This window comes from Benincasa hispida, chromosome 5 (genome assembly GCF_009727055.1).
Source record: "Benincasa hispida cultivar B227 chromosome 5, ASM972705v1, whole genome shotgun sequence".
NCBI lineage: Eukaryota > Viridiplantae > Streptophyta > Magnoliopsida > Cucurbitales > Cucurbitaceae > Benincasa > Benincasa hispida.
Genome location: NC_052353.1, coordinates 47,378,440 through 47,406,000, shown reverse-complemented (window position 1 = coordinate 47,406,000; position 27,561 = coordinate 47,378,440). Strand labels below are relative to the sequence as shown.

At 29.6% G+C, this 27,561-nt stretch overlaps 3 protein-coding genes across 6 annotated transcripts; 1 reads left to right on the top strand and 2 right to left on the bottom strand.

Annotated features, from left to right (window-relative positions):
- Positions 1–9,826: 9,826 nt before the first annotated feature.
- Positions 9,827–18,361, top strand: LOC120077364 (fatty acid hydroperoxide lyase, chloroplastic). The gene is made up of 3 exons (XM_039031248.1): positions 9,827–10,330; positions 15,219–15,626; positions 17,776–18,361. The coding sequence occupies exons 1-3, from the start codon at positions 9,914–9,916 to the stop codon at positions 18,220–18,222; spliced, it is 1,272 nt and encodes a 423-aa protein (XP_038887176.1). The 5' UTR covers positions 9,827–9,913; the 3' UTR covers positions 18,223–18,361.
- A 1,158-nt stretch (positions 18,362–19,519) lies between these two features.
- LOC120078397 lies at positions 19,520–22,085 on the bottom strand. The gene is made up of 3 exons (XM_039032670.1): positions 21,661–22,085; positions 21,283–21,306; positions 19,520–20,203 (listed from the first exon to the last, which is right to left on the bottom strand). Exons 1-3 carry the CDS (start codon positions 21,866–21,868, stop codon positions 19,857–19,859), a joined length of 579 nt encoding a protein of 192 aa, XP_038888598.1. The 5' UTR covers positions 21,869–22,085; the 3' UTR covers positions 19,520–19,856.
- An 866-nt stretch (positions 22,086–22,951) lies between these two features.
- On the bottom strand, positions 22,952–26,597 carry LOC120078396 (CCR4-NOT transcription complex subunit 9). 4 transcript variants are annotated; one of them, XM_039032669.1, is made up of 10 exons: positions 26,246–26,383; positions 25,680–25,821; positions 25,214–25,285; positions 25,041–25,130; positions 24,784–24,826; positions 24,493–24,599; positions 24,098–24,193; positions 23,789–23,979; positions 23,610–23,679; positions 22,952–23,323 (listed from the first exon to the last, which is right to left on the bottom strand). In XM_039032669.1, the coding sequence occupies exons 3-10, from the start codon at positions 25,274–25,276 to the stop codon at positions 23,219–23,221; spliced, it is 765 nt and encodes a 254-aa protein (XP_038888597.1). In that variant the 5' UTR covers positions 25,277–25,285; positions 25,680–25,821; positions 26,246–26,383; the 3' UTR covers positions 22,952–23,218. The 4 variants fall into 4 exon arrangements, with proteins under 4 accessions (XP_038888597.1, XP_038888594.1, XP_038888595.1 ...); XM_039032666.1 differs by lacking the exon at positions 25,680–25,821 and having other exon boundaries at positions 25,214–25,312; positions 26,246–26,597; XM_039032667.1 differs by lacking the exon at positions 25,680–25,821 and having other exon boundaries at positions 26,246–26,597.
- Positions 26,598–27,561: the final 964 nt, after the last annotated feature.

Genomic DNA, 27,561 nt, shown 5'->3' with positions numbered 1-27,561 from the left:
CATGTATTATGATCTTGGATGCGATATCTTTTCCTTTTCAATATTTGATTTATTTGAGTGCATGAAAATGATGCATTTCTAGGGACACTAGTGCATGAAAGAGATGTACTAGAACTTGTATGTACGAAAATGATACATACCTAGAGGGGGCTGAGGTGTACGAAAGAGGTGCACGCTCAATGGGTTATATGTATATGAAAGAGGTGTATACATAACCATGTGTAAGAAAGAGGTGCACATCCCTGTATTTATAGAGAAGATCTGGGGATGCATTCCTAGAGGGTTTAATGTATATGAAAGAGATATACATCAGACCTGATGTGTGTGAAAGTGACGCACGTCTAAGGGAAAGGTAAAAGAGTGAGCCAGTTAATAGAGAAATCTTTAGGTCCCACTAGTATAGAGTTTCAATTCATGTAGCATTTATTGGACATAAATGCTTAGTCTGACCCTGTTAGTGAGGTTACTTATTGAGTATTTTATACTCATTCTTTCTCAGGTTTATTTTCAGGTAAGAGTAAGAGCATGTCGACGAATGACAAGCGGAATATGGGATCGAGCCACTAGAACCAATCATATACTTCCGCTCATGTTTTTAGAATTTTTATGTTTTTGATTTCTAGTTTTGGTATATGAACTCAAGGATTTGGAATTTGCGCTTTACTTTTAAGGAAGTTTTCTAGTTTTGTTTTTATGGCTTTTATGTGTATCCTGCTATTTAAATTTAAATTATTTAGTTTTTAATAAAATTAATTATTTTTCATCATTCATTAGGTTTTTACTAAGTTACGAAAAGATGTGGATTTGAATTCCATGCATGGAAGGTCTATAGTAACAACCTAGTTTAAGTCTTAAGGAGTCGAGTCGTTACATTTTGGCATGGTTCAATTTTATTTACTTTTTTTTGCCTAAGATTTTGTTTCTTAGAAAATTTGAAATTCTTACTTGAGTTGTTAAAAGTAAAAACAAAGAAAGTAAATCGGAATCAATCAAAATCAACCAATTCAAATTGGATACAACATTATTTTTCTTTAAATTTGTCCGTTAAGATTAAGTTAATTGGTACGATTTGAAATAGTTGATCTTTTCCATTTAGAATAAATTTACAATAAAAGTAAACTATTGTTAGCAAGTACAAAGTAATTTGAAATCGATGTAGGGAAAAACTCCATGCAAATTTATATTTTATCAATGTTTCTATCGAATTTTTCTTAAATTAAAATCTTAACATTTATCATTTTAATTAATCCTGTAGATTCAGAGTATGATTTAGACACATAACCAAACACCAGCATGAAGGGAAGCAACATATCCAAGATTGTTAAGTTTGAAAGATCTTTCGTTATCAATTTCATATTGGGATAGTCAATTCCAACCTAATCTAAAAGGCAAAATTTTACAAAAGTATTTTTTTTTTTTTTTGACAACTTACGTCTCTAAACTTTAGTGTATAACAATTTAAGCTTTGAACTTTCACTTTTTAATTTAATCGATGTATTTTAAATTTATAACGATTGTCTATATCATGAAACGATTTAATAAGATTTCTTATGTATGCAAATCGATAAAGTGAATTTATCTGTTTTATTTTTTTTTAAGAACCCTTGTTTTTATTTACTTGTCTTATTACAACAAAGTTGAGTATGGAAATTTAAATTTTCAATCTTAATAGTAGTGTACATATATAATAATTATTGATAAACTAGGCTCAATTTGATGTTTTGTTTATTTATTTATCAAATTAACTTATGCCCTTGCTAGTTATTATTATTAGGCAATCATTTGACCTACCAATGTTTTCTTTATTATTATAATGTTTAAGATACATTTGATTATACATAAGATAACATCTCACACCTTTTTAGAAAAGAGGTTAATATTAAATTCACCCTAATTTATCAAAAATAATAAAAAATAAAACATCAATATCTCAACACAAATAAGAAATCCCACCATTTTTTTAGATTGAAAAGCCTTCTTAAATATATATTATGTCAACGTACCTGAGATGATGCAGAACGATTGACGTCATAAAATGGAGTAATTTTAAAAGAAAATAAAAATGAGTCATCGTCAATCTTTTTTACGGTGTGATTGGACATCGAAGTAAAATAAATAGTTTTTAATTTTAAAAAATATTGTTTATAAAAAACTAGACTTGAGTTCACGAGTCATTTGTGTATAGGAAAGGTATTAACATCCACCACATCTATTTAGAAAACAACGGTCAAAATTCAAATATTGAGTTGTTAATATTCTTTAAAATTATTCATTTTAAAAAAAAATGTTTTAAAATAATTGTCTTATTTTGCCCCTCATTACCCCAATATTTGAAGTAATTATTCATAAAATAAGTGGAATAATTTCCATCAATTTGACTATATTAGAATTGAGAAAAATTCCTCAACTCATAATAAATTGAGAAATTATTACGAGTTCTCAAAATCTGTTATAGGAATAATGTTATCATAAAAATATTTTTTAAAAAACGTTAATTAAATTCATATTTTTTTTTATCAAATCTCGAACTTTGAAAGATGCTCACCTCAAGAATTCTAGGAAATTGAACTCCCAAATCTTTTAGATTCTGAGTGTTTTTAGGAAAAACGTGATCTTACAAAAATAAATTATTAGAATACATTTTGGATTTTTTTTAATAAATAATGACAAAAATAAGGTTGGGAGAAAATATTTTAAAAATAGGTGTTTTGAAAAAGTATTGACAGATTTAGGGTAGTGAAATCGTGTACCCCGGTACACGATTTCCATGTGGCAGACTCGTGTACCAGGTACATGAGTTCATTTAATCCATTCAGCTGACCACGTTAGCTAACTGATTGACCGGTCAAGCGAACTCGTGTACCCGGTACACGAGTTCACTTATGAGTTTTATAATTAATAGTTCTTTTGAGTTTTATAAGGTTTGCATAATGAGTTTATGTTTATATTTGTATTATTTTTTTGTTTGTTATAGTTCTTTTGAAAGTATAAAAATTAGGTTCAACATCAGAATTTTATCAGAACATGCATAATTGAGCTTAGAACATTATATGGTTCAAGGTTCAAAGATTGAGAGAGTGAGATGTTGAGAGAGAACGAGATTATGAGAGAGAGCGAGAATTGAGAGAGCGAGATTGAAGAGAAGCGAGATTGTAAGAGAGAGCGGGATTGAGAACAAGATTGCAAAAGAGAGTGAGATTGAGAGAGCAAGATTGTAAGAGAGAGTGAGATTGAAGAGAGCGAGTTGAAATTGTGAGAGAGAGCGAGATTGTAAGAGAGAGGAGATTGAGAGCGAGATTGTAAGAGAGAGATATTCAGAAAGAGTGAGATTGTGAACGAGAGCGAGATTGTAAGAGAGAGCGAGATTGAGTCTGTCACGGATTAAATGGTCAACCACGTCAGCTGACTAGATTAAATGGACTCGTGTACCCGGTACACGAGTCTACCACATGGAAATCGTATATCAGGTACACGATTTCACTACCCTAAATCTGTCAATACTTTTCCAAAACACCTATTTTTTAAAATATTTCTCCCCAACCCTATTTTTATCATTATTTATTAAAAAAACATTATTTAAAAAAAATTCTACGTTTTGAGATAATATATTAATTTTTAAATGTTCAACATACAAAAAGTATAATTTAAATAAATTTTTTATATGACTTAAAAAGAGTTTTACATAAAATTTAAGTCTTAGAAAAATATTAATTAGAGAACAAAATTAATTTAATATGAACATATATAAGCAAAAAACATAATTAAAGAAGCATCATAATTAATAAGTAATATAAAAGAGCATATTAAGATTTTAATAAAAAAAATATATTGAAGATCGATCTCGGACTCCCAAAAATTCATTTTCTCACCTCAAAATGTTTTTAAATAATCATATCATACTCTAAAATTTCCTAGATTTCATTGTAGGTAATTTTAAAACATCTTTGAAACAAATATTTAAGAAAAGAGATTAAAACTCATTTAATAAAACTCAAAAAAAATTAATTTCAAAGATTGGAAGATAAACATAAAAGTGATGAAAATGTTAGAGAAATTTTACTAAAAAAACAACATTAATTTAAATATATAAAGTTACGTTGGCAAAATATACAATTTAACAATGCATTTAAAGCAATAAAATGAATGAACAATTATATTTACAAAGATATTAAAATTTTAATAAAGCATATTGGAGATCGATCTCGGACTTCAAAGAATCTACTTCCTCACTTCGAGATTCTAGAAATATTTGGGAGTATTCTAAAAAATTGGACTCCCAAATATTTCTAGAATCCATCGTCAGATATTTAAAAAAAATTAATTAAAAATATTAACGACTATTAACAAAAATATATTAAATTGACCACAAAACTGGAAGAAAAATATAATATTCAAATATACAAATAAAAAATGGAAAAATACTGAAGAACCAATTATCAATACTATAATGAAAAAAATTAAATTAAAATGTTAATTATAAACGTAAAATAAAGATAAATATAGAAGGAATAAAGTTTTAAGAATAAATCAACAAAGGAAAGAAATAATAAAGAAAAAATGATAATACCAACCAAATTGAATATTTTGTAATATGTTCTTTTTTTCATTTATTTTGTTTTACTCCTTCTTCTTTCCCACTAAGCACACTAAACTAATTTATTTTTTTCTCTCTTATTTTGTTACTAAAAATAAACTCACAAGAAAAAGAAAAGAAAAGTAAAAGCAAACAATGAGCAAAAGAAAATAAAAAAAAACAATATGCAAAACAATATGTATAAATAAATAAAAGAAAAACTCACGAGACAATAAAAAATTAATTGTAATAGAAACGAAAATGAAGAATAAAGACAAGAATAATAAACAAATATTTAACTCTTTAGTTAGTTTTGTTGTAAGGGAGTTTAAAGAAAAAAGGAAAAAGTAAAAAAGTTGAAATTCAAAACACTAAACTTTCTTGTTGTTTGAAATATGGACCCTTGTGACCAAAGTCTTACCAATACATCTTCAACTAAGTTAGAGGCTTTCTTGTGTGTTGGATTCTAGATTTTTTTTTTTTTTTGAAGAGAATGAGGATTTTGGCGTTTAGGGTTTGTTAGGAGATAAAAGGGGATTATAAAATCCACAACCAATTTCACATTTGACTATTTTCTTTTAATGGATTTCATTTTCAATTTAAGATTTTACCAAACATAGTCTGAGTTCAAAATGGAAGGACAACTATTAGGTAACTAAAATCAAATTCAAAATTTTTCTACATTTTTTTTACCCTAACTAAATTGGTTTTTTTTTTATCCAAACTAAAATTAAAGTTAAAAAGATGTAAAAATTAGTATAAAAAAGGTGGGAAATAATTAAAATTAGATCAAAAAATAAAAATAAAAATAAATCTAAAAATAAATTGATATAAATAAAGACGGATAAAAATATGTAATATATATATTAAAAGTATTTATTTGTGTTCATATTTAATATACCATGGATATTTAAACAAGTGGGCACAAATTCATTTAGAAAGGGTTTCCCCTCTAAAAATATCAAGAACACTTCCAATTTCCATTATTGTGTTCACACAGTTTAATTTGTTGGTATTCGTAAAAGGCCAAAAAAAAAAAAAAAAAATCCAAAATATAAAATTTCACATGTACATAGAGATGTCTATTTACTCTCTAGGATGGAAGTTCTATCCGAATTCCTATGAAAAAAGACAATAAATCTCCTATTGGACAGAAAATGAACGAAGGAACGGGAAAAAATTTCTCCCATTGATTAAACGTTTTATGAATTTATAATAAGGTCAATGTAAACTTATTTTAATTAGTTTATTTTGTAATACTTCAACAATTATTTTCTAATTTTTGTCTCAATATTTTTATATTTCAATATATGCACATATTTTTTAATGGTTTATTACTCTTAAAAACATTGTAGTATTTCCTGTTCTCGTCCTGTAGACATCTCTATATATACATATTATGAATTTATACAAGAAATATTTTTATTTCTATAATCTAATGTTAAAATAAATATAACAAAATAATATTTTAATATTTTTCTAAAGATGTAACCATGGAAATTTCATATTGTGATAAAAATATATAAAATATAGGATAGTATTCAATTGAGTAAAATATAGCATGGGTATTCAATTGAGTGAATATCGTGGTAAAAACTAAAAGAGGGGAAAAAAAAAGCCATGTTTTAAACTTGATATTTGATTTTTTCACATGCACTTGTTGATAAAATTGGATAATAGAGATAATTTTTCATTGTAATTATGAATCAATCTTGAATTTGAAACCTAGCAATAATTATTGAACGAAGAAGAAAAAAATAAGTTGAAGATGATTTTCACGTGATACCAATAATGAATTTACTTGAAAGAAAAAAAGAGCGAAAATCTGAACACAGATGTGGTGTTTGTCATACACATTCTGATATTTAATCAGAGAGTGAAAAAATGTGGAAGCTTGTGAATTTGAGGATAAGATTCAAGTTAAGCATTATGATGATATATTTATTATTGGTGTTGATTTAGGTGTTCTCATGTCTCTTATAGGAATCTGGTTATCTCACAATCTAATAAGATAATCTTCAATTTTACTAGATTGAAGGCATGTTGAACATACCGATGATTTGACTCCTCGATCTTGAGGATGAGGATGAACCCAAGCATGGGTTGGCCCAAAAGCCCAATTCATGTCCCATAGGTTAATTAGGCTCTTCAACCTCGAAATGCGAGATTGAGGCTAGGGGCTGAGGAGGTGGTTGGCCTTCGAGCTGTGGTTGTGACCTTGGGAAAGGTTGGCCCAAAGACCCACTCCCTTCGCTTGGTTCAACATGTCTTGTCATGATCTCAATTCAATTTCTTTTTCCTTTTTTTTTTGTATATTTATTTTTGGTCCAAAATCATCCATAACAATCTCAATATTAGGTTATGTTTAGATCGATTAGAGAAAAAAATATTTTTTTTAAAAAAAATCATTTTTATTTAAATCTTTTTGATAAAAATCGTTTAAAATACATCTTGAAAGTGTTTCAAAAACTATTTTGTGTCAAACGCTTCAATTTTTTTTTTAAAAAAATGATCTATTTTCAAAATTAAATATTAGTTAAATCGAATATATCCTTAATCAATCTTGTACTTAAAAAAATAAACATAACTTAATTAGCTTATAAATATGTGTCAACGACTAAGAGGTTTGTGGTTCAATTTTATCGTGAACATTAAATTTAGGGATAGATAAACAGAGAGAAAGAATGTAAAACACGACTAGAGTTTCATTGAAAATAAAATGCATAATGATATACAAATCTAATGACCTATTTATACCATTTTAAATATAGGTTAATAACTTTCTCAAAGTATACTCCCGCTAACATACAGTCTTCTGACAAGATTTATAACTGCCTCTTAATCATTAGTACATACTGCAAATTGAGCTAGACTCGATTTGACAACAAGATTTTAATTCAAATTATAAATTTAGTTAGTTGATCATATTTATGAGGTTTTATGGTTGATCTTTTTTTTAAAAAAATATGGCCCATTTGGAAGAGAAATTTAAAACATAAATTTGAAAACAAATGATTCAATAAAAATAAAGTTTTATTTAATGTTTTCAATAATGTGTTTGGTAGCATATTAAAAAAATTGGATTATAATTTAAACAATTGTTTAAAACGTATTTGATACTACAAATTTATAAATCATGGAACTATTTATACTTACCCACTAATATTTAGTTGACAATAAACTATAGTTAATTTATCTATGAATATGATTTATGTTTAAAAAATTATATCATAATTATTTTATAATATCATAAAATTTATAATGCACTTAATAATCCATATTATATTTTTAGTTTAAATTTTATTTTGGTTCTTTAACTTTGAAACATGCTCTATTTTGATCCCAAAACTTTCAATAACATCTGTTTTAGTCCCTAAATTTTTAAAAAATGTTTATTTTGATCCTTGTTGTTAAGATTTTGTTGACTCTATAAGGATGAAATCTTTTCAAGATGAAATTGCATCTAACGTAGGTTGAACAAGATGAAGAAAAATAAAATGTCAATAACAAACAGACTAAAATAGTGAATGGCCAAAATCTTAAACGGATAATGACTTTTGAGATCTCTTATAGAAAACCTCTTTACCACCTAATTCAAAATTGAAACTCGATTTTTTTAGTGGGACTAATTTATTTGACAGCATAGTCATCCACAAATACAAGTCACCTCATCATTATATTTAAGAGTTAACAAAATTTTAAGAGAATGGACCAAAGTAGGCACTTTTTAGAAGTTGGGGGACTAGAATAAACTTTTTGAAAATTCAGTGACCAAGATAGAATAAGATTCAAAGTTCAAAAACCAAAATAGGATTTATATATATATATATATATAATAAACTGCGTGAAATATTGTACTTCCAAATGTTTTTATCTCTACTTAATATAATTATGTATTTTAAAATTTAAATTCAAAATCTAGATACAATGAAAACATAAAAGTATTGTTTTAAGAATTTGCACAATTTAGATCATAAAATCTGAAAATAGTTTACAGTTTTCAAAACATAATCTAAGTTATCCGCCTGAAGTATATTCAGCGAGTAAATCTAAAAATAAAGTTTGGATTTACCCATGCACGGCTGACGAGAACAACACATTTATTTTAATTAATAATAAGTTTGGATGGACAATTCGATCCGGTTCATTTTGAACTAACTTTTCATAAAATTCTTTGAACTTCAATTCATTTCATCTCATTCCTCAAAAAGAAAAGATCTTTATTTTATTTTGGAAAATTACATTGTATGACAAATATATTTTAAGAAACTAAAGTCATGACTTCAAATTTGTTGTAACTGCAGGTGTGACAATCACATATAACAGATAGCAATCACAATCACATAACAATTAAGTAACAATCAAATTTTTAGGTGGAAGTTTTTTTGCCATGTTTGCAAAAAAACAAAACCTAGGGACACGTGCCCAATTTGCAATTTATTTATTTATTAAAGTTGCAATTACCATTTTATTTTATAAGAAATAAACTATTCACATACAAAGAAGCTTATAAGTTATAGTTTTCTTGGTAGGAAAGATAATTCTTGGACTTCAAGATTTTGGCTTTAGTTTCTATTTTATATCTACATTTAAAATATTATATTTTTAGTCTATAATTTTGAATTTGAGTCCAATTTAGCTTTTAATGTTTCAAAATGTTACAATTCAACCTTTGAGATATTTGAGTTTTGTGTCAATTTGGTTATTAGGTTTCAATATTTTATATTTTTAATCTCATATTTTTTTACTGAATATTCACTTTAATATTTAGCATAGAGAATTTAAAATTGATTTTGATAGTGATAAAAAATAGTAAAAACTTAATTAACTATAATCATTGTAATTCTTTTAAATTAATTAATAGACATTAATACTAAAAGATTGAAAATGAGTATTTAATGAAAAAAAATGATGTTATATAATATAAATCATGAAATTTAGAAACTAAATTGAAACAAAACTCAAATCTCAAACATAAACTTGTACCATTTGAAATCTAGAGACTAAATTGAAATTAAATTCAAAAATAAAAAATGTGATATTTTAAAATTTATGGATCCAAATCCTGGTTTTTTCTTTTTCTTTTTCTTTTTTGCCATATTTTTCTCTCTTTTTAAAAAACAATTTTAAGTTTGTTTGGTTGAAAAGTATATTTATCCACAATTTTGTAATCATTAATGTTAAGCAAATGAGCAACAGCCACGTCACTCTCCCTCTGTAATCACACCACTTGACAAATCTCGTCTAATAAATGTTCCCTTCTTCATTCTACCGGAAAGGTTCAAGCAACCTCACTCACCTATAAAATCCACCGTTCAAGCTCCGACAAATCTGAAATAGATGCACGTCACCATGACCTCCGGCGGAATGCCTTCCCTGCCTTCATCGATTTCGCCGCCTCCGGTGACTTTACCGCTCAGAAATATCCCCGGCAACTACGGTTTGCCGCTGTTAGGATCCATCGGTGACCGGCTTGATTACTACTGGTTTCAAGGACCGGATAAGTTCTTCAGGTCTCGGATGGAGAAGAATCGAAGCACAGTTTTCAGAACGAATGTTCCTCCGTCTTTCCCTTTCTTCTTCACCGATCCGAGAGTAATTGCGGTTCTGGATTGCAAGTTGTTTGCGCATCTATTCGACATGGAAATCGTGGAGAAGAAGAATGTTCTGGTCGGCGATTTCATGCCGAGCACCAGTTTCACCGGAAATATGAGAGTCTGTGCATATTTGGATACGTCGGAATCTCAACACTCGAAGGTACGATCTGGAAAATTTCTTCGATTCTTAGGTCAATGATGATTCGCATTTTCTATTCTTGAAAAGTTAATTAGGGTTCCGATTGGCATCTTCGGTTTGGGGATTTCCCCCCATTTTTCACTCTGATCCGCGCTAAGAAGAAGTCACGTGTAAGCCAGCTTTTTTAATTTTATTTTTTTTTTCCAGACAAAAAGAAGTTAATTAATTTATAAAAAGCATCACTAACTCGCCATCTGTTCTTAAAGTATTTTTATTTATTAATATTATCTTCAATATTCATAAATATTTATGCTATATTTGAAATAAAAATATTTTAAAATTTTTTAGGAGAGCTGAAATTTGAAAGTGGAGAGACTAGAATACAAATTTAGTCATTTTTTTTTTTAAAAAAAAACAAACCAAAAAAACCAAACCAAAAAAACAAATTTAGTGAGTCACACATTTTATTAGTCACACCTTTTAGATATGTGCCACGATGTTTTCGGTCTCAATTTTTATTTGAAATATTAAAAACAATATATTTCTAACGATAGTTTGGAAAACATTTTCAAAATATCAAGAGAAATATTGCAACTTAAAAAAACTAAAGTTCCTTTTTGTTGGTAACCATTTTATTTTTTGTGTTTGATTTTTTAAAAATTACGCATATTTCTTTTTCATTTCATCTTTCTTAAGTACGATAATTGAATTATTAGTCAAATTCAAAAAAAAAATAAAAATTAAAAGCTATTTTGTTTATTTTTCAAATTTTGGTTTGGTTTTTTAAACCATTGATTAAAAGTAAATAACAAAGAAAGAATTTGAGGGTGGAAGTAATATCTAGGCAAAAAAAAAAAAAAAAAAAAACCAAATGATTACCGAATAGAACATTGATTTTTTTATTTTTTGTTTTTGAAAATTAAGTCACATTATTTTTATATCTAAATTCCTTCATTTGTTATTACTTTTTACTAATTGTTTAAAAAACTAAGCCAAATTTAGAAATCTAAAAGAGTAGCTTCTAAAAACTTGTTTTTATTTTTAGAATTTGGTTTAGAACTCAACCATTGTATTTAGATAGATGCAAATCATGATAAAAAAATGATAGAAAATAAACTTAATTTTTAAAAATAAAAAACAAAAAAAACGAAAGGTGACCTAAATGAGCCTAAATTATTCTAGTTTCCATTTTTGTTGATTGTTTATTGACAAGGTGCTATCATTTTTTTTTTTTTCGTTAAAATATCATTTTGATTCCATGTTTTTTCAATTCATCAAATTTTAGTCATATACTTTGAATAAATATTAGATTTACTGTATAATACTAGTTTATCATTATTTTTTTTAAAAGAAACTTTTTGTTATCAATTAATATTTTCACAAAAAAAAATCGAAAACATATTTATATTTTATTCTATATATCCTTGCATGATAATTTTTAGATTAAAATATTATTTTGGTTCATATATTTTGAAGTTTATTCAATATTTGTCCATATAATTTCAAATATCCAATTTAGTCTTACTTAAAAAAAAAACCTTAAATTTAATTAATACTACTTGTTTATTGTTTTTTTTCCTAAAAAACTTATTGTTATTTATTAACATTTTTACTATTAATTTTAAAAACATAACTCTTTGATGTAATTAATTTTAATAGACTAAATTTAAGATTTATAAAAATAGAAGACTGAAATTATACATTTAAAATTATAGACATCAAAATGATATTTTAACTTAATTTTTATTATTATTTAGCGCATTTTAATAAAATCAAATCTCAAAAAGTATTGGACCTATTTCAACTTTTATTATTACAATTAGTATTTTGTTTTTCTCATTCAATGCTTTGGAATTGGAGTGGTCGGCCCCTTCTTCATCTTCTCATTCAAGGTTTAAAATTCAGTTTTTCTTTTTCTTTTTGAAGCAATTGATTTCAACTTTTTACCTTTATAGAAAGATGTTCAGAAACTATTGGCAATTGAACCTTTTCTGTACGTTTACTTACAAATGTCATTTTCTTGTCCCATACGATAGGACCTCATTATTGATCTGGGTTTTGATTCTTTTCATTTTTATTTAATCTTCTTTAATCAATAATCAAGATTCCCTAAAATAAGGCACTCTTTCATATAGCAATAAGTAATTCGGATTTCCTTTTATATATATAACAAAAGAGATAAAATAACATGAACAAATTATTAGAGGCTAGTAATTATTAATCAGGACTGTGCCACATATATCCATAGATTTAATATAGGTTTAGGATTCAAACTCTCTTCAACTTTATTCTCTTTATCATAGTATTAATATTAGTAGCTAGTCCAATGGTAAATACGACTTTCAACTTCCTTTAATTCCAAATTCTAGTCCGCTTTACTTTTAATTTTTCAGATTTTTAGTCCACATTGCTTCTTTATGGTTGATTTTTTTTTCTATAAAATCTATATTCTTTTTAGAAGATAAATGGTTGATACAATATATTTGTGGTTTTGGAGTTTTGGATGTAAATATCTATTGATCGCATCTCAAGGAAAAATAATAAATAAACAAATAAAAATCTATTTGGTGAGATCTGTTTTATATTCATTTTAAACATTTAGAAGTGGTTGGGAATGCAAGAACTGCAGTTCTTTGTCTGTTCTTGAAATAATTGATTGGAAATATATTTTTCATGCTTTTGTTTGTTTTTGAGAATGAAACGAGTAATTTCAAATCCTTCATCTGAGTTCCCACTTAATAAATGCTACTGCCTCTCATTCATATCATTTAACTTTTCAATTATATCCATATATTAATTGGTTAGATTCTATTCTTCTAGAATAAAGTTTAAATAATTTTTCATTGAAAAAAAAATACAATTTTGATTCTATTATTTTAGTTTTTAAGTTTTCAAACTTGAATTTAAAATGGATGATTTGATACATGCTTTAGTTTTCGTCCTATCTTGGGATAGACAATGATAGTTGATAGATTTCTATCATTATTGCGGTCTATCATTGATAGACAAAATACATTTTATTATTTTTGTAAATAAGTTGGTTTATTTATTTTTTATTTGAAAATAATTCTCAATTTTATGTTAATCAGTTAATGAAAAGTTGATGTGACATTTTCTTTATTAAAAAATAATATTTAATATTTGATTATATTTTTCTTCTCTCTTACTCTACCGTCATATGTTGCCGTTACTCGCCCATACTTCTTGATTTGAACCAAGGGAGGCGCAAGTGACAATGAAATTTTGGGTTTTAAAATTTTTTTCCCTAAAAAATAAATGTGGGGAAGATTGGAGAAGGAATGAGGAAGAGGTAACGGAATAAGAAAAAAGGAAGGAGAAAAGAGAAGAAAAGGAAAGACGAGGAGGTGATGGTGGCAGCCATGGATGGGACGAGAGAAAATAAGAGGATGTTAGGAATGTGATCAAAGTTTCATATTCTTAGGATAAGGAGAAGATCAATAGTATATACTATGATAACTATTTTCAATGGTACAAACATTTTGGTGGTTTCAAAATAAAGAGTAAAAAATTTGGGTGCAATGGGACTACACCCATCTTTTGTGCATCCAGTAGGAATATGACACATGACACTTTAATTTTTAAGAAATATTGTTTTTCTTTGTGTGTATAAGAGTGAAGGAGCAACAGATTAGCTACACTTAGTCATGGCTCAAATAAAGACATAAAGTTTATATCATTTTGATGATATTTCATAAAGAAGAGAGAAAAAAAATGTTCTATTTTGAAAAAATTAACAAAAGTATACTTTTCTTAATATGAAATGTCACATGCACGGACCAAATAAAAGCATTTTTTTTTCACAGTTTTAAAACGAAAACTAGTGTACCAAAATGCTACCACACCCTCCTTAAAATAACGTGCTATCAAATTCAAAGTTATGGAATGTATTTTTTTTTTCTTTATTGCCCATTTGAAAATAACTCAATTAAAAAGATATATTTTCTCCATATTAGAATTTTGGTTTTTATTTTCTAATAGTTTCCTAAGGTTTAGTGATTAACCAGTCCTTTTTTTTTTCCTTCTTTGTCAATGAAAACATAGAGTTATACAGTAACTTTTCAAATCTATCATTTTTTATTGAACAAAACTTTGCTTCAAGAGGGTCTGCGCCTATATCTGCACACCCTCCATTATGGCACAATAAGAGCTTTACTTTTTTTTTCCTCAAAGAAAAAAACAGAATTCAATGTGAAATTAGCTTTTCAATCCGCTGTCATTTCGCCGGCGAACCCCCTGCAAAAAAAATGTTTTGGGGGTCCTTTAAACATGAAATCTATCTCCACCTCTTGCCCCAGTTGGTCCAGTTATGAAGAACTCCGGCGAGGGCAGATTGGGATCATGGAAGCCGTGATGACATTCCCATCAAGTCCATCGAAAACCGCTGCGAAACTCGCCGGAATGCTCTTCGTTCCAATAAGAGCCAATGCCACAACAAACTCCTCACAGGGGCTTTCCCTCAACTTCATTTGCTCCTTTCTTTCTTTTCAAATCCCCAATTCGCAACATGAAAAATGAAGAACATAATGGAGAGTTGGACTAAACCCATGATAGAAAATTTTGGGAAAGATTAGCATCGAAAACAGAGTGGGAAACGAAGAAAGTGGGACGTGGAGGGCAGTGACGACCAATTCTGATTTTTTTTTTTAGAAAATAAATCTCAAAAGGTGGCATAAAGCTTGTGCTACGTTGAGGGTCTGCAGCCTCCTGCAAGGAACTGCTCTTTGATATAAACTACAAAAGACGTTGTGATCCTTAATGCAATATTCTACTAGTAGTAGAAAAACTCTATTATAAAACATATGGAACAACTTGTAATTAAAATTCAATCATGATTTTTGACAAAGTGGGAAGTTTAAAAATTTCTCATCGGAATTGAATTCAAATGCAGATAAAGAACTTCATTACGGATATTCTGCGGCGGAGCTCGAGGATTTGGATACCGGCGTTGGAATCGAACCTGTCGACGATGTGGGACGGCATTGAATCAGAAATGGCAAAGAACAAAAAATCCAGCTTTCGAAACTTTCTCCAACCAGCACTTTTCAATTTCTTCTCCAAAACCCTCGCCGGAGCCGACACTGCAAAATCACCGGAAGTGGCGAAATCAGGCTACATGGACGTCATAATCTGGCTGGGCCTCCAGCTTGGCCCCACCATCCACATCGGCGTTCTACAGCCCCTCGAAGAAATATTCCTCCACTCGTTCCGATTACCCTTCTTCCCCATTGCCTCCCGCTACCAAAGACTCTATGATTTCGTCCAAAAAGAAGGTACTCTCCCTCTCCCTCTCAATCACTCCTAATTAATTAACCCTTTCATTTCAACGAACCCGTCTTTCTAATCCTACTTTTTAAAATCAAATCTTATTTTCATCTATTTACGTCCATACTTATTATTAAAGTTTAAAAAAATTTAAGATTTCAATTTTGAATTAAGTGGTAAAACAATTTTTTACTGAATATTTTAGTTCACTTTCATCTTACTCAACTTATGATATATGCAATTTCATTTATTATCTAAAAAGATATAATTTTAACAATAAGGACCAAAATAAATTTTTTTAAAAATTTAGAGACTAAAACATATGTTTTTAAAAGTCTAGAGAATAAAATAGAATAAGACTCAGGTTCAGGAACCAAAATAGAATTTAAATTAAAAGTTAATTATAAGTTTAATTGAATTTCGATTGGTTAATGAATTTTATATATATATATAAAAGCTAAAATATATAAAGAAAATAATCTCGCTGGTGAACCAAATTTTTGTTCTTAAGGTTGTTGCTCCACCAATCCAAATCCGTATTTTTTGTTCAAAATTCTAATTCACACTAAGGATTGTTTTGAAATGTTGATTAAAGATCAACAAAAACATTACAATATTTTAAAATATAGGGATATTTTTTTTTAATAAATGGCCAAGTAAATTTAATCTTTATAATTTTGTTAAATCTTATAAATAGTTTCTATGGTTTGATAAAGATCGCATAAATTGTCACTACCATAAAAAACAATTTAGTGATAGTTTAGGAGGACTTTATCATACCATAGGGACTAGATTCTAATTATAAATTATAAAAAATTAATTCTAACATTCTTCAAACTTTAGGGTTAAATTTATAATTTAACATTAATTTTAAGGACATTATATATTCTTTGAAGTTTTAAGGATCTATTAAGGAGAAGATTGAAAGTTCAAAAGCTTATTAGACATTTCTAAAATTGAGAGGTCTAACAAATATAAATTTAGAAGTGGAAGGATTAAACCTAGAATTGGAGATAATTGTACCACTGCTCCAAAATTTGGGCCCAAAATGAAATTTACCTCACTTCATAAAATGTAAGGGGGCATTTGGGTTAAGGGTTATCATAAAAAAAATAATGAACTCTGGTAAAACTATTTTAAAACTTCCAATTAGCTACAGTAACACTATTTCAAAACCCCATTTATTATAGTATTTACTATTTACTATTTATTATAGTTTTTACTATTTTACATTCATCATTTTTTTTATTATTTGCTACCGTGCTTACTATTTATTTCTCAAACTAAAATAGTTTACATCTCAAACACATACTATTATAAACCAAACTAAAATAATTTACACCCAAACAAAAACTATCATAATCCAACTATAATAATTAACTCATTGCCCCAAATGTCTCCTAAGGTTTTTATTTTTATTTTTTTTTATTTACCTTTTACTGGTATCACCAATATAAATTACCGAAATAATCTTATTGTACGTGCATACTAGGCTTTCAAATCTTGCTCCTCTCTCCCTCATTTTCAGTCTCTTGACTTTTGTTTACTCTCTTTTAATACAAAAAGTGAAAATAAAGAGGTAAGAGTGAGAGTAGAGAGTCTAAAAGGAGAGGGAGAACAAGTTGTAGGAGGAAATAGAGAGATAAGAGTGAGAAAATCTACACCCTAAGGAACGAGAGTACCTAGAGCGAGATCACAACCCGCGTACATAATAATCCATTTTGGTAAGTCAAACTACCTGAGTTTTAGAGTGTGGGTTATCCATGTCCAAGCCCTAGAATAGGGTTGGCAATGGGGTCGGGGCGGGCCGGGGTGAGGGAGCGTCCCCCGACCCCAGTCCTGTGGGGGAAATTCTCTCCCATCCCCGCCCCTGTCAGGGAAATGGGTCCCGCGGGGCCCCATTCTCCATTTACCGCGAGAAATCCCCTACTAATTCCGGGGATTCCCATTTTTTTAATAAAAATTTTATTTAAAATTTGATTAAAATTTGGGTTTGACTTTTGGGTTTAGATTTAGAATTTAGATATTTAATATTGGCATCCACAACACTATAAGTCTATACAATATAAATATACGGATAAATAAGTTATTTTATATATTATAAATATATACTTATAAAATATTAAAAATATAGATATATCAAATTGGGGTCGAGGTTGGGGCTGTCTCTTATACACATCTAGATGTGTATAAGAGACAGGAGTAAAGAGATGGACCTCATCTACTCCGTCGTCTACGAGACACTCCGGCTCGACCCGCCGGTTCCGACCCAATATGCGAGAGCCAGAAAGGATTTCAAACTAAGTTCCTACAATTCAGCATATAACATCAAGAAAGGGGAGCTGCTTTGTGGGTATCAGCCGCTGGTGATGAGAGACCCGAAGGTGTTCGAAGAACCGGAGGCGTTTAAGCCGGACCGGTTCCGGGGGGAGAAAGGGGCGGCGCTGCTAGATTATTTGTTTTGGTCGAACGGGCCGCAGACGGGGATGCCGAGCGAGCATAACAAGCAGTGCGCCGGGAAGGATTTGGTGGTGCTGACGGCGGTGGTGTTTGTGGCATACATATTTCGACGGTATGATTCGATTGCAGGGGAGGGCGGTTCGATTACAGCTTTCCAAAGGGCTAATTGAAAATGAAAAAAAATATATGTAAATTGAGAGTGGTGCACTTTTCTTGTTCTTGGCTTCTTTCGTATGTATGACTGTGAGGAGCCAAAATGGGAAGATTTGGTAAAATAAATCAATAAAATCAATGATTAACTAAATTTTATGTTTTTGTGTGCATATGGTCTAACTTTTTAACTCTCAATTTTGTCTGATATATTTTATTTTTTTAAAAAAATGAATTATATCTTTAATATATAAATTTCAATTTTATATTAACGAGAATCTGAACTTTTAATTTTGGATAATTTCTTTTTTCTGTTTTCAAATATAAAAAAATGAACCAAAATATTTAAAATTAGTATCTATCTGCAATAGATTATGATATTTTGTTATTAATGATAAATATTTTTAACATTTATCATTTAAAATATTTTTTTTTTTTTTTTTTCTCGCAAGTAATACTCTCTTTGGTCAAATATATTCATGAGGCCAATACAAAACTTTACAAAACTTTTCATTTTAAGTGTTATTGTTTTGCTTCTTTTTCCCAACTTTGAGAATTGAATATTTATCTAGCTCTTTCTATTTTGATTTATGAGAAAGCGAAAGAAAATGGTTTATTTGTGAAAAGTGAAAAAATTTATACTATTTCTTGGCAATTACCCTTCAATTTTGTATCTATTAATTTTGTGAATTTGAAAAGATATTGGATAGGTCAAATACTTAATAGATAAAATTACAAATTTAAGGATCTATTAAGCACAAGATCATATGTTTAAGGGCCTATTAACACTTCTTAAATTTTATCAACGTATTAGACACAAGATTAAAAGTTCAAAGATCTATAGTATTGAGGCCAAATAGACACAAATATTAAAAGTTTAAAAACTAAGGTTTTATTTGATAATCATTTGGTTTTTTACTTTTTCTTTTTGAAAATTAAGTCTATAAACATCACTTTCATCCATGGTTTTCTATCTTTAGTTGTTTACATTTTAGAAGTATTTTCAAATTTAAAGCCAAAACTAAAAAAAGGGAATTTCAAAAAATTTGTTTTTATTTTTGATAATTAGGTAAGAATTTAATTGTTTACTAAGAAATATGAAAACCATGAATAAAAAATTGGAAGAAAACAAGCATAAATTTCAAAAACAAAAAATCAAATGATTACTAAACGAGACATGAACTCGTAGTTTTCAAATTAGTACCGATCTCAGTAGCAGAATGTATACTAATGATCTTGGCATGGCATGGTTTTACACCATTGCAGCCAAGACATTATTTTCAACAATGAATCCCCCAACCAGGGTAGTTCAATGGCAAAGCAAAATAATATTTGTATAAATCCAACTTGTGCAAATCCAGAAGAATTTTCTGTCGTCAGAGAGAGGACCTTAAAAATTGACAGTGAAGATGACAAATAAGTAAACACAATTTCTTCAAGAATACATTAGTTGCTTTCAACTAATGAACGTTTTCTTATGATTAACTAACAATAATAATCATCATTTCAATTTGCTAAACATACCTGTAATAATCCTTTCGATCTATTTGACGCGACGTCGAGTAAAATTTAAGTTACTACCCGAAAAAATATATATTTATATGAAAACAAAAAGGCAGAATAGGGGGAAGTGTTACTGTTTTGGATGCTCTCTTTATGCAGTTTGAATATTTCCTTGTTTTTGAGTACGAGATTTGGCAGTGCCTTCCTTCCATCCCCTTTGGCGAGCCCTTTGCTCCCACATAGCTGTTAGTCTCTTTTGTGCAGTTAATACTGCTTCAGCTTTCTCTCTTGCTTCTTCACATGTTTCCATCCCAGAATTGCATTTGTCTGCTTCTTTTTGATACTGAGATGTCATCTTTTTCGCCTCGAGTAGAGCTACATCAGCACGCCGCTGATTTTCCAAAGCTTCAGCTTCCTTTAACTTCAGCTCCTCTAACAATAGGTCTGCAAAGTTCTTCTCTGTGTCTTGACTCAATTCTGGGTCATGCTTAACACAATCTGCAAAATGCATGAGTAATTACAATTTAAGAAGCAAGCCTGTCCGTGTCTGGCACATATCGGATACTTGGTAGAGCAATAGATATGTTAGACACCAGTAGTACAAAGTCAAAATGGCACAAACATATTTGGTAAACATGCATCAAATACTGTTACATAACTAAGTCGACACAAATATGACAAAAATAATAAAATTTGAGGGCAAAATACATTAAACTAATTTTATATGTTCTTTAAGTATATAAATGAATAAACTCGTTCACTTTGAATTTCCTTCTTGTTTAAAAATGATATATATTTTCAAAATGTATGTTTTAATAAAAGTGTCCTAAATTTTAAAAAAATGGTGTGTCGTAGTGTTCATGTCGTGTCATATCAATATTCGTGTTTATTAGAATATGGTTCAGTAGTCGAAGTTTATCAGTCAATCGAAGGAAAAATATCTAATCCATCTTTTTTCCATGTCATATTTTTATCTACGACTATGTTAACAGTTAACTATACTGAACGGAAGGTGACATCAATGTCATTTGGAGTAAGATTGAAATGTGCGGAAAGAAATCCAAAAAGCTATGATGTCTACAAGAGCTGAGCCTGAAACCTCATATAAATGGTAAACAATGAGCTATCCAAATCCACCATGATTCTGGCCTCACACTTATCATCAGTTCATCACATACTAGTTTCAGAGACACTTATGAATCTTGAGATTTAAACATATTAAAAAAGTAATTTACAGATCATTCATGCTCCTCAATCCATTTATGTTGCTGTTTTATCTCAAACAAAGATCTTTCCACTTCAACTCCACAACCATCATTTACGGCCTACGAAAACCTAAGAGGCAAGAGCCTACCCCGACAAGTATATTTTCCTGAAATTTTTGAAGAACCTTTAAATGAAGGAAAAATCATCAAATGGTTTTCTTAGAATAATGCAAACTAATTCATGATCATGAAAGGGTTAAGATACTAAGATCTTTGATATCCATATGGCAAAGTTTAGGAAAATTGTTGTTTTTCAATTGTAATGATGAAGCAAAAACATTATAACCATTTAAGAAAGAAAGTGAAACTAACCTGCAAAGGTAGAGTTCCTCAATTCTGCACAACAGACAGTAACCAAAGTAAGTATACAAATTACCCAAAAAAGGAAAATTAAAAAGCATACTTGACTTCAATTCAGAAATAAGCTCACACTTATGATCAGATAAACAATTAGCCCATTACCCATACACAGAAGCTATTTCAAAATGCTCAAAACCACACAAAACCCACATTATAACGAGAATCAAGGAGCAGAATCATCAAAACAGAAGAAACTCAACAAAAACGCAAAACCCAGAACGAGATCTAAGCAAGCGAACGGGAAAATTAACAAACCTCGGGCAAAATTAGAGGAAACCCAGAAGAGATCTAATCGGATCTGAGCATAAGAAAGAAGAAATAAAGAGATACCTTCGGGAATTGAGATGACAGGCTGAGAAGGGCAGTCGCAGAAACAAGGAGGGCATGAGGAAGAAGAAGAGTGGCTAACGACGGCTAAACCTTCCTTGAAGTGCCAATAGAGAGGAGGGCCGAGAATGTAACCGGTAATGGAGATGGCAATCAAAGCCAGTCCGAACTTGATGAGTGAGGGATTGCAAGAACTGTGTTGAATTGCCATCGGAGGAAGGAGAGATTTTCAGAGAGTGAATTGAATTAGTTGAAATAAAAAAGTGGGGATTGGAGAGATTTACGAACAGAGTGAAGAATCAGAGTTTGATTGGATATCGCAATCTAATCTAAACTCCCTCTTCTACAAATTTATGAAAACAATGCCTCTTTATCTTTATCTCAATCTTTTTTATCATATGACATTTTAAAATTTTTTAGATTTGCTGGAATTCCGCGTAACATTACTCTTTTTTATCATATAATTTAAATTTAATCTATTCATAATAGTTTCAATTTTTTTTTTTTTAAATAATTCGAACCTGATATTTTTTTAACACCTTACATGTCAATTCAACTGTGTTGATTATATTACATCACAAATGTCTGTATTGTTACCGTTTTTTTTCCACCAAGAATTTTTCTATATTGAGTAATATGTTAACCGACATAATCTCAAAATTATTTAATGAGGTCGTGATGTCATAATATGGTTGCCATATTAGATTATTATATTAGAGTAAACATATGTCCTTAGGTATACAATGATAAAAAAATTCGAAGCATTTTTTTTTTGGTGGATAATATATTAAAATTTAAATTTCGAACGAATAAAAAATAAATTGGTAATCACATCCAATGATTTAAATCTTGAATTTATTCCAAATGAATTTTGAAGAATTTGTAACCTATATTTGAATTTCTATTATCATTTTTTTTATCAGTTTTAAAATCACTTTTAAATATATATTTTTATCATTCATTATCAATTTATATTTGTTTATATACTTTTAAATGCAATTTTCATACCACTAAAATTAATTTTAAATTATATATATAAAAAAAACTTGTTTGATAGGAATTTTAAACTTAACAAAATAATTTTAATTGTTTTAAAATCAATCTCATTCCAAATATGTCCAAATAAATTGCCTATTTACAAATGTATTATAATTTGAAAAAGTGGCTGCATGTGCTAAGAATATTTTCATTCCATTTAGCCATTTTCTTTTTTCTTTTTTTTTTTTTTTTAAAATCCAAATTAAACACAAAGTTCCATTAGACAATAAGATAGATTGTGAAAGTGAAGGTGAGATTCCCCTTCATTTTGTAATTAACAGAGAGAATTCAAAATAAATAGCAAAAGCCTGTGGAAGGAAAAAAAAAAGCCTAAAACTATGATTTAAGTGGTTCAAATTACAACATGTACTCACCATTTGGCCCCTTATATTAACTCATGTGATCTACAAACATAGTAAAGATATGTGTGAAAGATGGAAGAACTGACTCATTGTTAAAGCCATCAGCTATGTATATATAATGTAATCCTGTGCAGTAGAATTGGCAAAGTTTTCACATAACTTCAGCCTGTTTTCGGATTGCCTTGTTTGCTTTCATTGTCTCGTAACCTATTCTCATGTACATTGCGAAGCAACTGCTTGAACGAGCTCATGACAGTCGGATCATCCTGCAAAGTAATAATTGCATAAGCTCCAGAACTGGATGTAAAGAATGTGATAAACTAAGGATCAGATTTAAGGAATTGATATCTATAATTGCAACAACTTGAAGAACCTTAAATGATAGGAATGAATACAGAATTATACCACCAGTGATATATAAGAGGCACTCAGATTGATATTTAACAATACACGTTCTGTTTTCTGAGAAATTATCAAGGGAACAAATGGTGACAAATAGCAGTAGTTTCTATTTTAGTAGTGAAGGACTTTTGTTATTGTTGCAAAACATACACGGAGGAGGTCGGTAAAGGCACTGTCATTTAGCATCCGAGGAAGGAGTCTCCCAAGTCCCAGGCAAGCCCTTTATTGATAATTCAAGCAAAAAATCAATGGTGTGGTACAAAGGGTAATGGTAAAAAACTAATCAAATTATGAAGTTTTTAAAGCCTTCAGAGGATCTTTTAGCTAACCTTGGACTTTCAGATAGCTTAAGATAGCAGCGAACAATATGTTTTAGCAGCCGTTGCGAGGGTTCTTCGGAAAGTCTTTCCATCATTGTTTCCAAGGCACGAGTTATTGCGAAAAATCGATCAGCTATGATACAGCAGTACCTCAATCCCTCTTCATTCATTAGAATTTTCTGAACAATAAACGTGGCAACCTGGAGGATCCTAGGATTATGAGTGACAACCTTGTAATAAAATGAATAAAAGGTGCTTGACATCATTGAGAAAGCAATATAGGAAACTCGGTTAACGATCATGTCTTGCGGTACTCACAGTTTTTGACAAGCCTTTTCCCACATCCATGCATCGCAGACAGTATGGAACTATTTCAGTTTTGAGTAGGAAGTAAATAACTTCCTTGTCATCAACCTGCAAGAAGAGTAGGCCAAACGATTGCATATCTTCAGTTTGACCTTTTCACGAAATTCATAGGTACAAAGAAAAGCATACCATGTAATATTACATAAAGAATTTGATTTTGATATGTGAACTGAATGATAATTTTTTTCTTCGGAATGGAACTTTGCGAGTGTGCGTGCACGTCATTTTTGTCTTTGAACTCATTAGTTTGTTTCAAAGTAATCATTCCATCGTGGTACTTGTTAGCAAGTGTTGATGTTCATCCCAGAACAGAAAACAAAATGTAAGGGAAAGAAACCAGTGACTACCTTCACTAGTGCACCAATTACTCCTAAGCTTGTGAGCCTGAGATATTCATGAGGTTTTTCCTTGATGGTGGTATTAAGAAAAGGGTACAAATAGAGTGGAATCTTAGCTGCAAAATAAATATACATTCAATCAGAAGCCCTGGAAGATCAGCAAAACTCAAGGCCATCAATGCTACCTAATTCAAAAAGCCACTGATTACTGCCTAAACTCCAATATAAAACGCCTCGTACATGAGGGAAGAAGAACTACAGATAAAGTCAGAGATGTAAAACATTTTGCTGAGATTTTACCTTTCATAAATGGCATCCTTGTTTCTGGGTGAGAAGCCACACACTGCAGAACATAAGTACACAGTTTCACAAGAGGAAGGTAAAATTGGAAACAATTGATTTTTGAGTTCAACCATGGAGAAAAGGTGCATTTTCTAAATGACATGTATCAGAAGAGGAATTGAGAAACACAATTTTATACTAGTCAAAATGACTAACAAACAAAACAATCTTTGTTCATTCAACTTCATATCTAACACCAAAGGTGAGATCATAACCTGAAGAAGAGCAAGAGCATGACAGACCCTAGTTGAAGCTTTTTCTGTAAGGTCAGGCTTGGACAGCAAATGGTAAACTTCCATTATTTCCTACAATTACAACGCACAACCAAAAAGAATCAGTCTGAAGATAGGGATTGTTCTATAAAGGCATTGCCACAATTGAGAGTTACCTTCAGAAGGGTAAACATAGTACCAAAGGAATGCCATATCAGAACAGCCAAATTGTCACACATGCTCCTATTCTGAAGAGAAAAAACGAAAAATCTGCACTGAAGAGTTTGAATCATTGGGGAAAGAATAGAATACAACATTTGCATTTTAATGTTTAATAAATTCTTTCCCAACATTTTTGCAACAACCAATGCAGTGACAGAAATTTAGGCCCTTTTTATAACCATTTGGTTTTTTAAAATCAAGTATATAAACACCACTTACGTTTACAAGCTTTTTTGTTTTGTTATACACTTTCTACCAATATTTAAAAAAAACCAAATCAAGTTCTGGAAACACAAAAACTAGCTTTCAAAAAGTTATTTTTTGTGTTTATGCTTTTCGTATGTATGATCCATTTTAGAAGGTTGGAATATTATTTGACCCATTTTTTCAAAAGTATATTTCTTTTTACCTTCTACTTACATTATAGCAGCATGCAATTACCGAAATGAAACCTTATGCATGCAGGTTGAGATATTGCTCTCGGTACTCTCACTCCTCTCGCTCCTTCAAGTTTAGGTTTCTCCGCTCCTTACTCTTGATTTTCTCTTGCTCTTTGCTCTCGCTTTTTCCATTAAAAGGGAGCAAATAGAAAGAGTAGTGAGAATCAAAACAAGGATTGACTGTGAAGATGTACAGTAACGAGAACAAGAGTCGAGAGCCCAACATATGTCACAATCATGTCATTTCGGCCATTTCCGCTAATGATGACACAAGCAAAAAGTTAAAAGAAAACATATGTTTTAAAAAGTGGGGCAAATTTCATTTTGAACCTAAATTTTGGGTCAACTGTAAAATGATCTCTTTGCTTTTAGGAATGGACTAAGAATTCATGAGTTTTCTTTCTTCTTTGCTCTGATCCCAAAGCGAGAAAAAGTCTAGAATATGATATCCTGATCTAAACCCATGTTAAATCACCCTTAAACCTAAAAAGTTAAACGGATAGATAACAGTGTGTTCAATCATTTATCGGCATTTGCAAAGGGTACCTGAGAAAGAAGCTGCAAAGCACGTTCACGAGTATGGGCGTGATTGAGAGCGAGAATGAGTTCATGGACAGAGACGTTGGATAGGTCTGTATGAGGAGGATGAGAAATGACGGGTTCCGGCGCGGTGGTTGGTTCTGCAGACGACGATTCTCCGAACAGAGAGTCAGGAAGATTGGCCATGATTGGGGGAATGGAATGGGTATAGATTTTGAATTTGGGCAATTCAGTGTGAGAATGGGGAATTGAAAACTGAGAAAACAGAGAAGAAAGTGAGGAAGTGAAATTGAAATGTGGAGATTGGTTTTGAAGAAGCTTAATTCTCTCGTTGTCTGCATATTCTTTGCCTTTATACTGTCACCTCACACCCAGTGTTTTCTCCGGCTATTCAACCTCAAATATTTATTGCTCCACTATTTTTTAATATGTGAAATAATTATTTTAAATAATAAAAATTTCTTTACCCATAGTTAACATTTTAAAAACTCATGCACATATTCTATAAATTTAAACTTAAACTAACTATATAGAACAGGAGAGAGTATATTCTTAACAATAATTGAGATATACTCATATTCATACTTTCGATTTTTTAAATTCTACTAATATCTATCTATAGTTATCTTTTATTTTATTTTTTTATTATTAAATGACAATTTTAATTTTTTGAGTCAAAATAAATATAACTCAATTAATATAAGTTTATATTATCCATCTAATATAAGTTTATATTATCCATCTTGAGATTATAGATTTAATTCTCTCTCACTTCACATATTGTAAATAATAATAATAATAAAAATAAATATTTTAGGTTTTTCGACTTTCATAAATTTTCTTTTGTAAATAATTCTTAAATGTAGTTGGACAAAGTGATCATTTATTTTTTTCTTGTCCTCGACATGGGATGAGAGATTCAAAATTTGATCATTTAGTTCGAGAGACAATGAAAAATGAACACTCTTTATCTACACTATAATTTTGTCTTTATAAATAATTTTTTTTTGATCTCTTATAAATAATCTTTTTTAATGTTGGTGGACCCCACAACAATAAATAAATAGAATATCTATACTTCAGTAATACTTAAAATTTTCCAGTATGGTTAATACTTGCGTAATACTAACATTTTTTCCAAAAAAATATTGGCTAATTTTTTTTTATTTTTTTATTTTTAGTTTTTAAAAATAAGGCTACACACATCACTTTTATCTCTAAATTTCTTGTTTTCTTATCTACTTTTTATCCATATCTTCAAAAATCAAACCAAATTTTGAAAACTAAAAAAATAGTACTTTTCAAAAAATTTGTTATTCTTT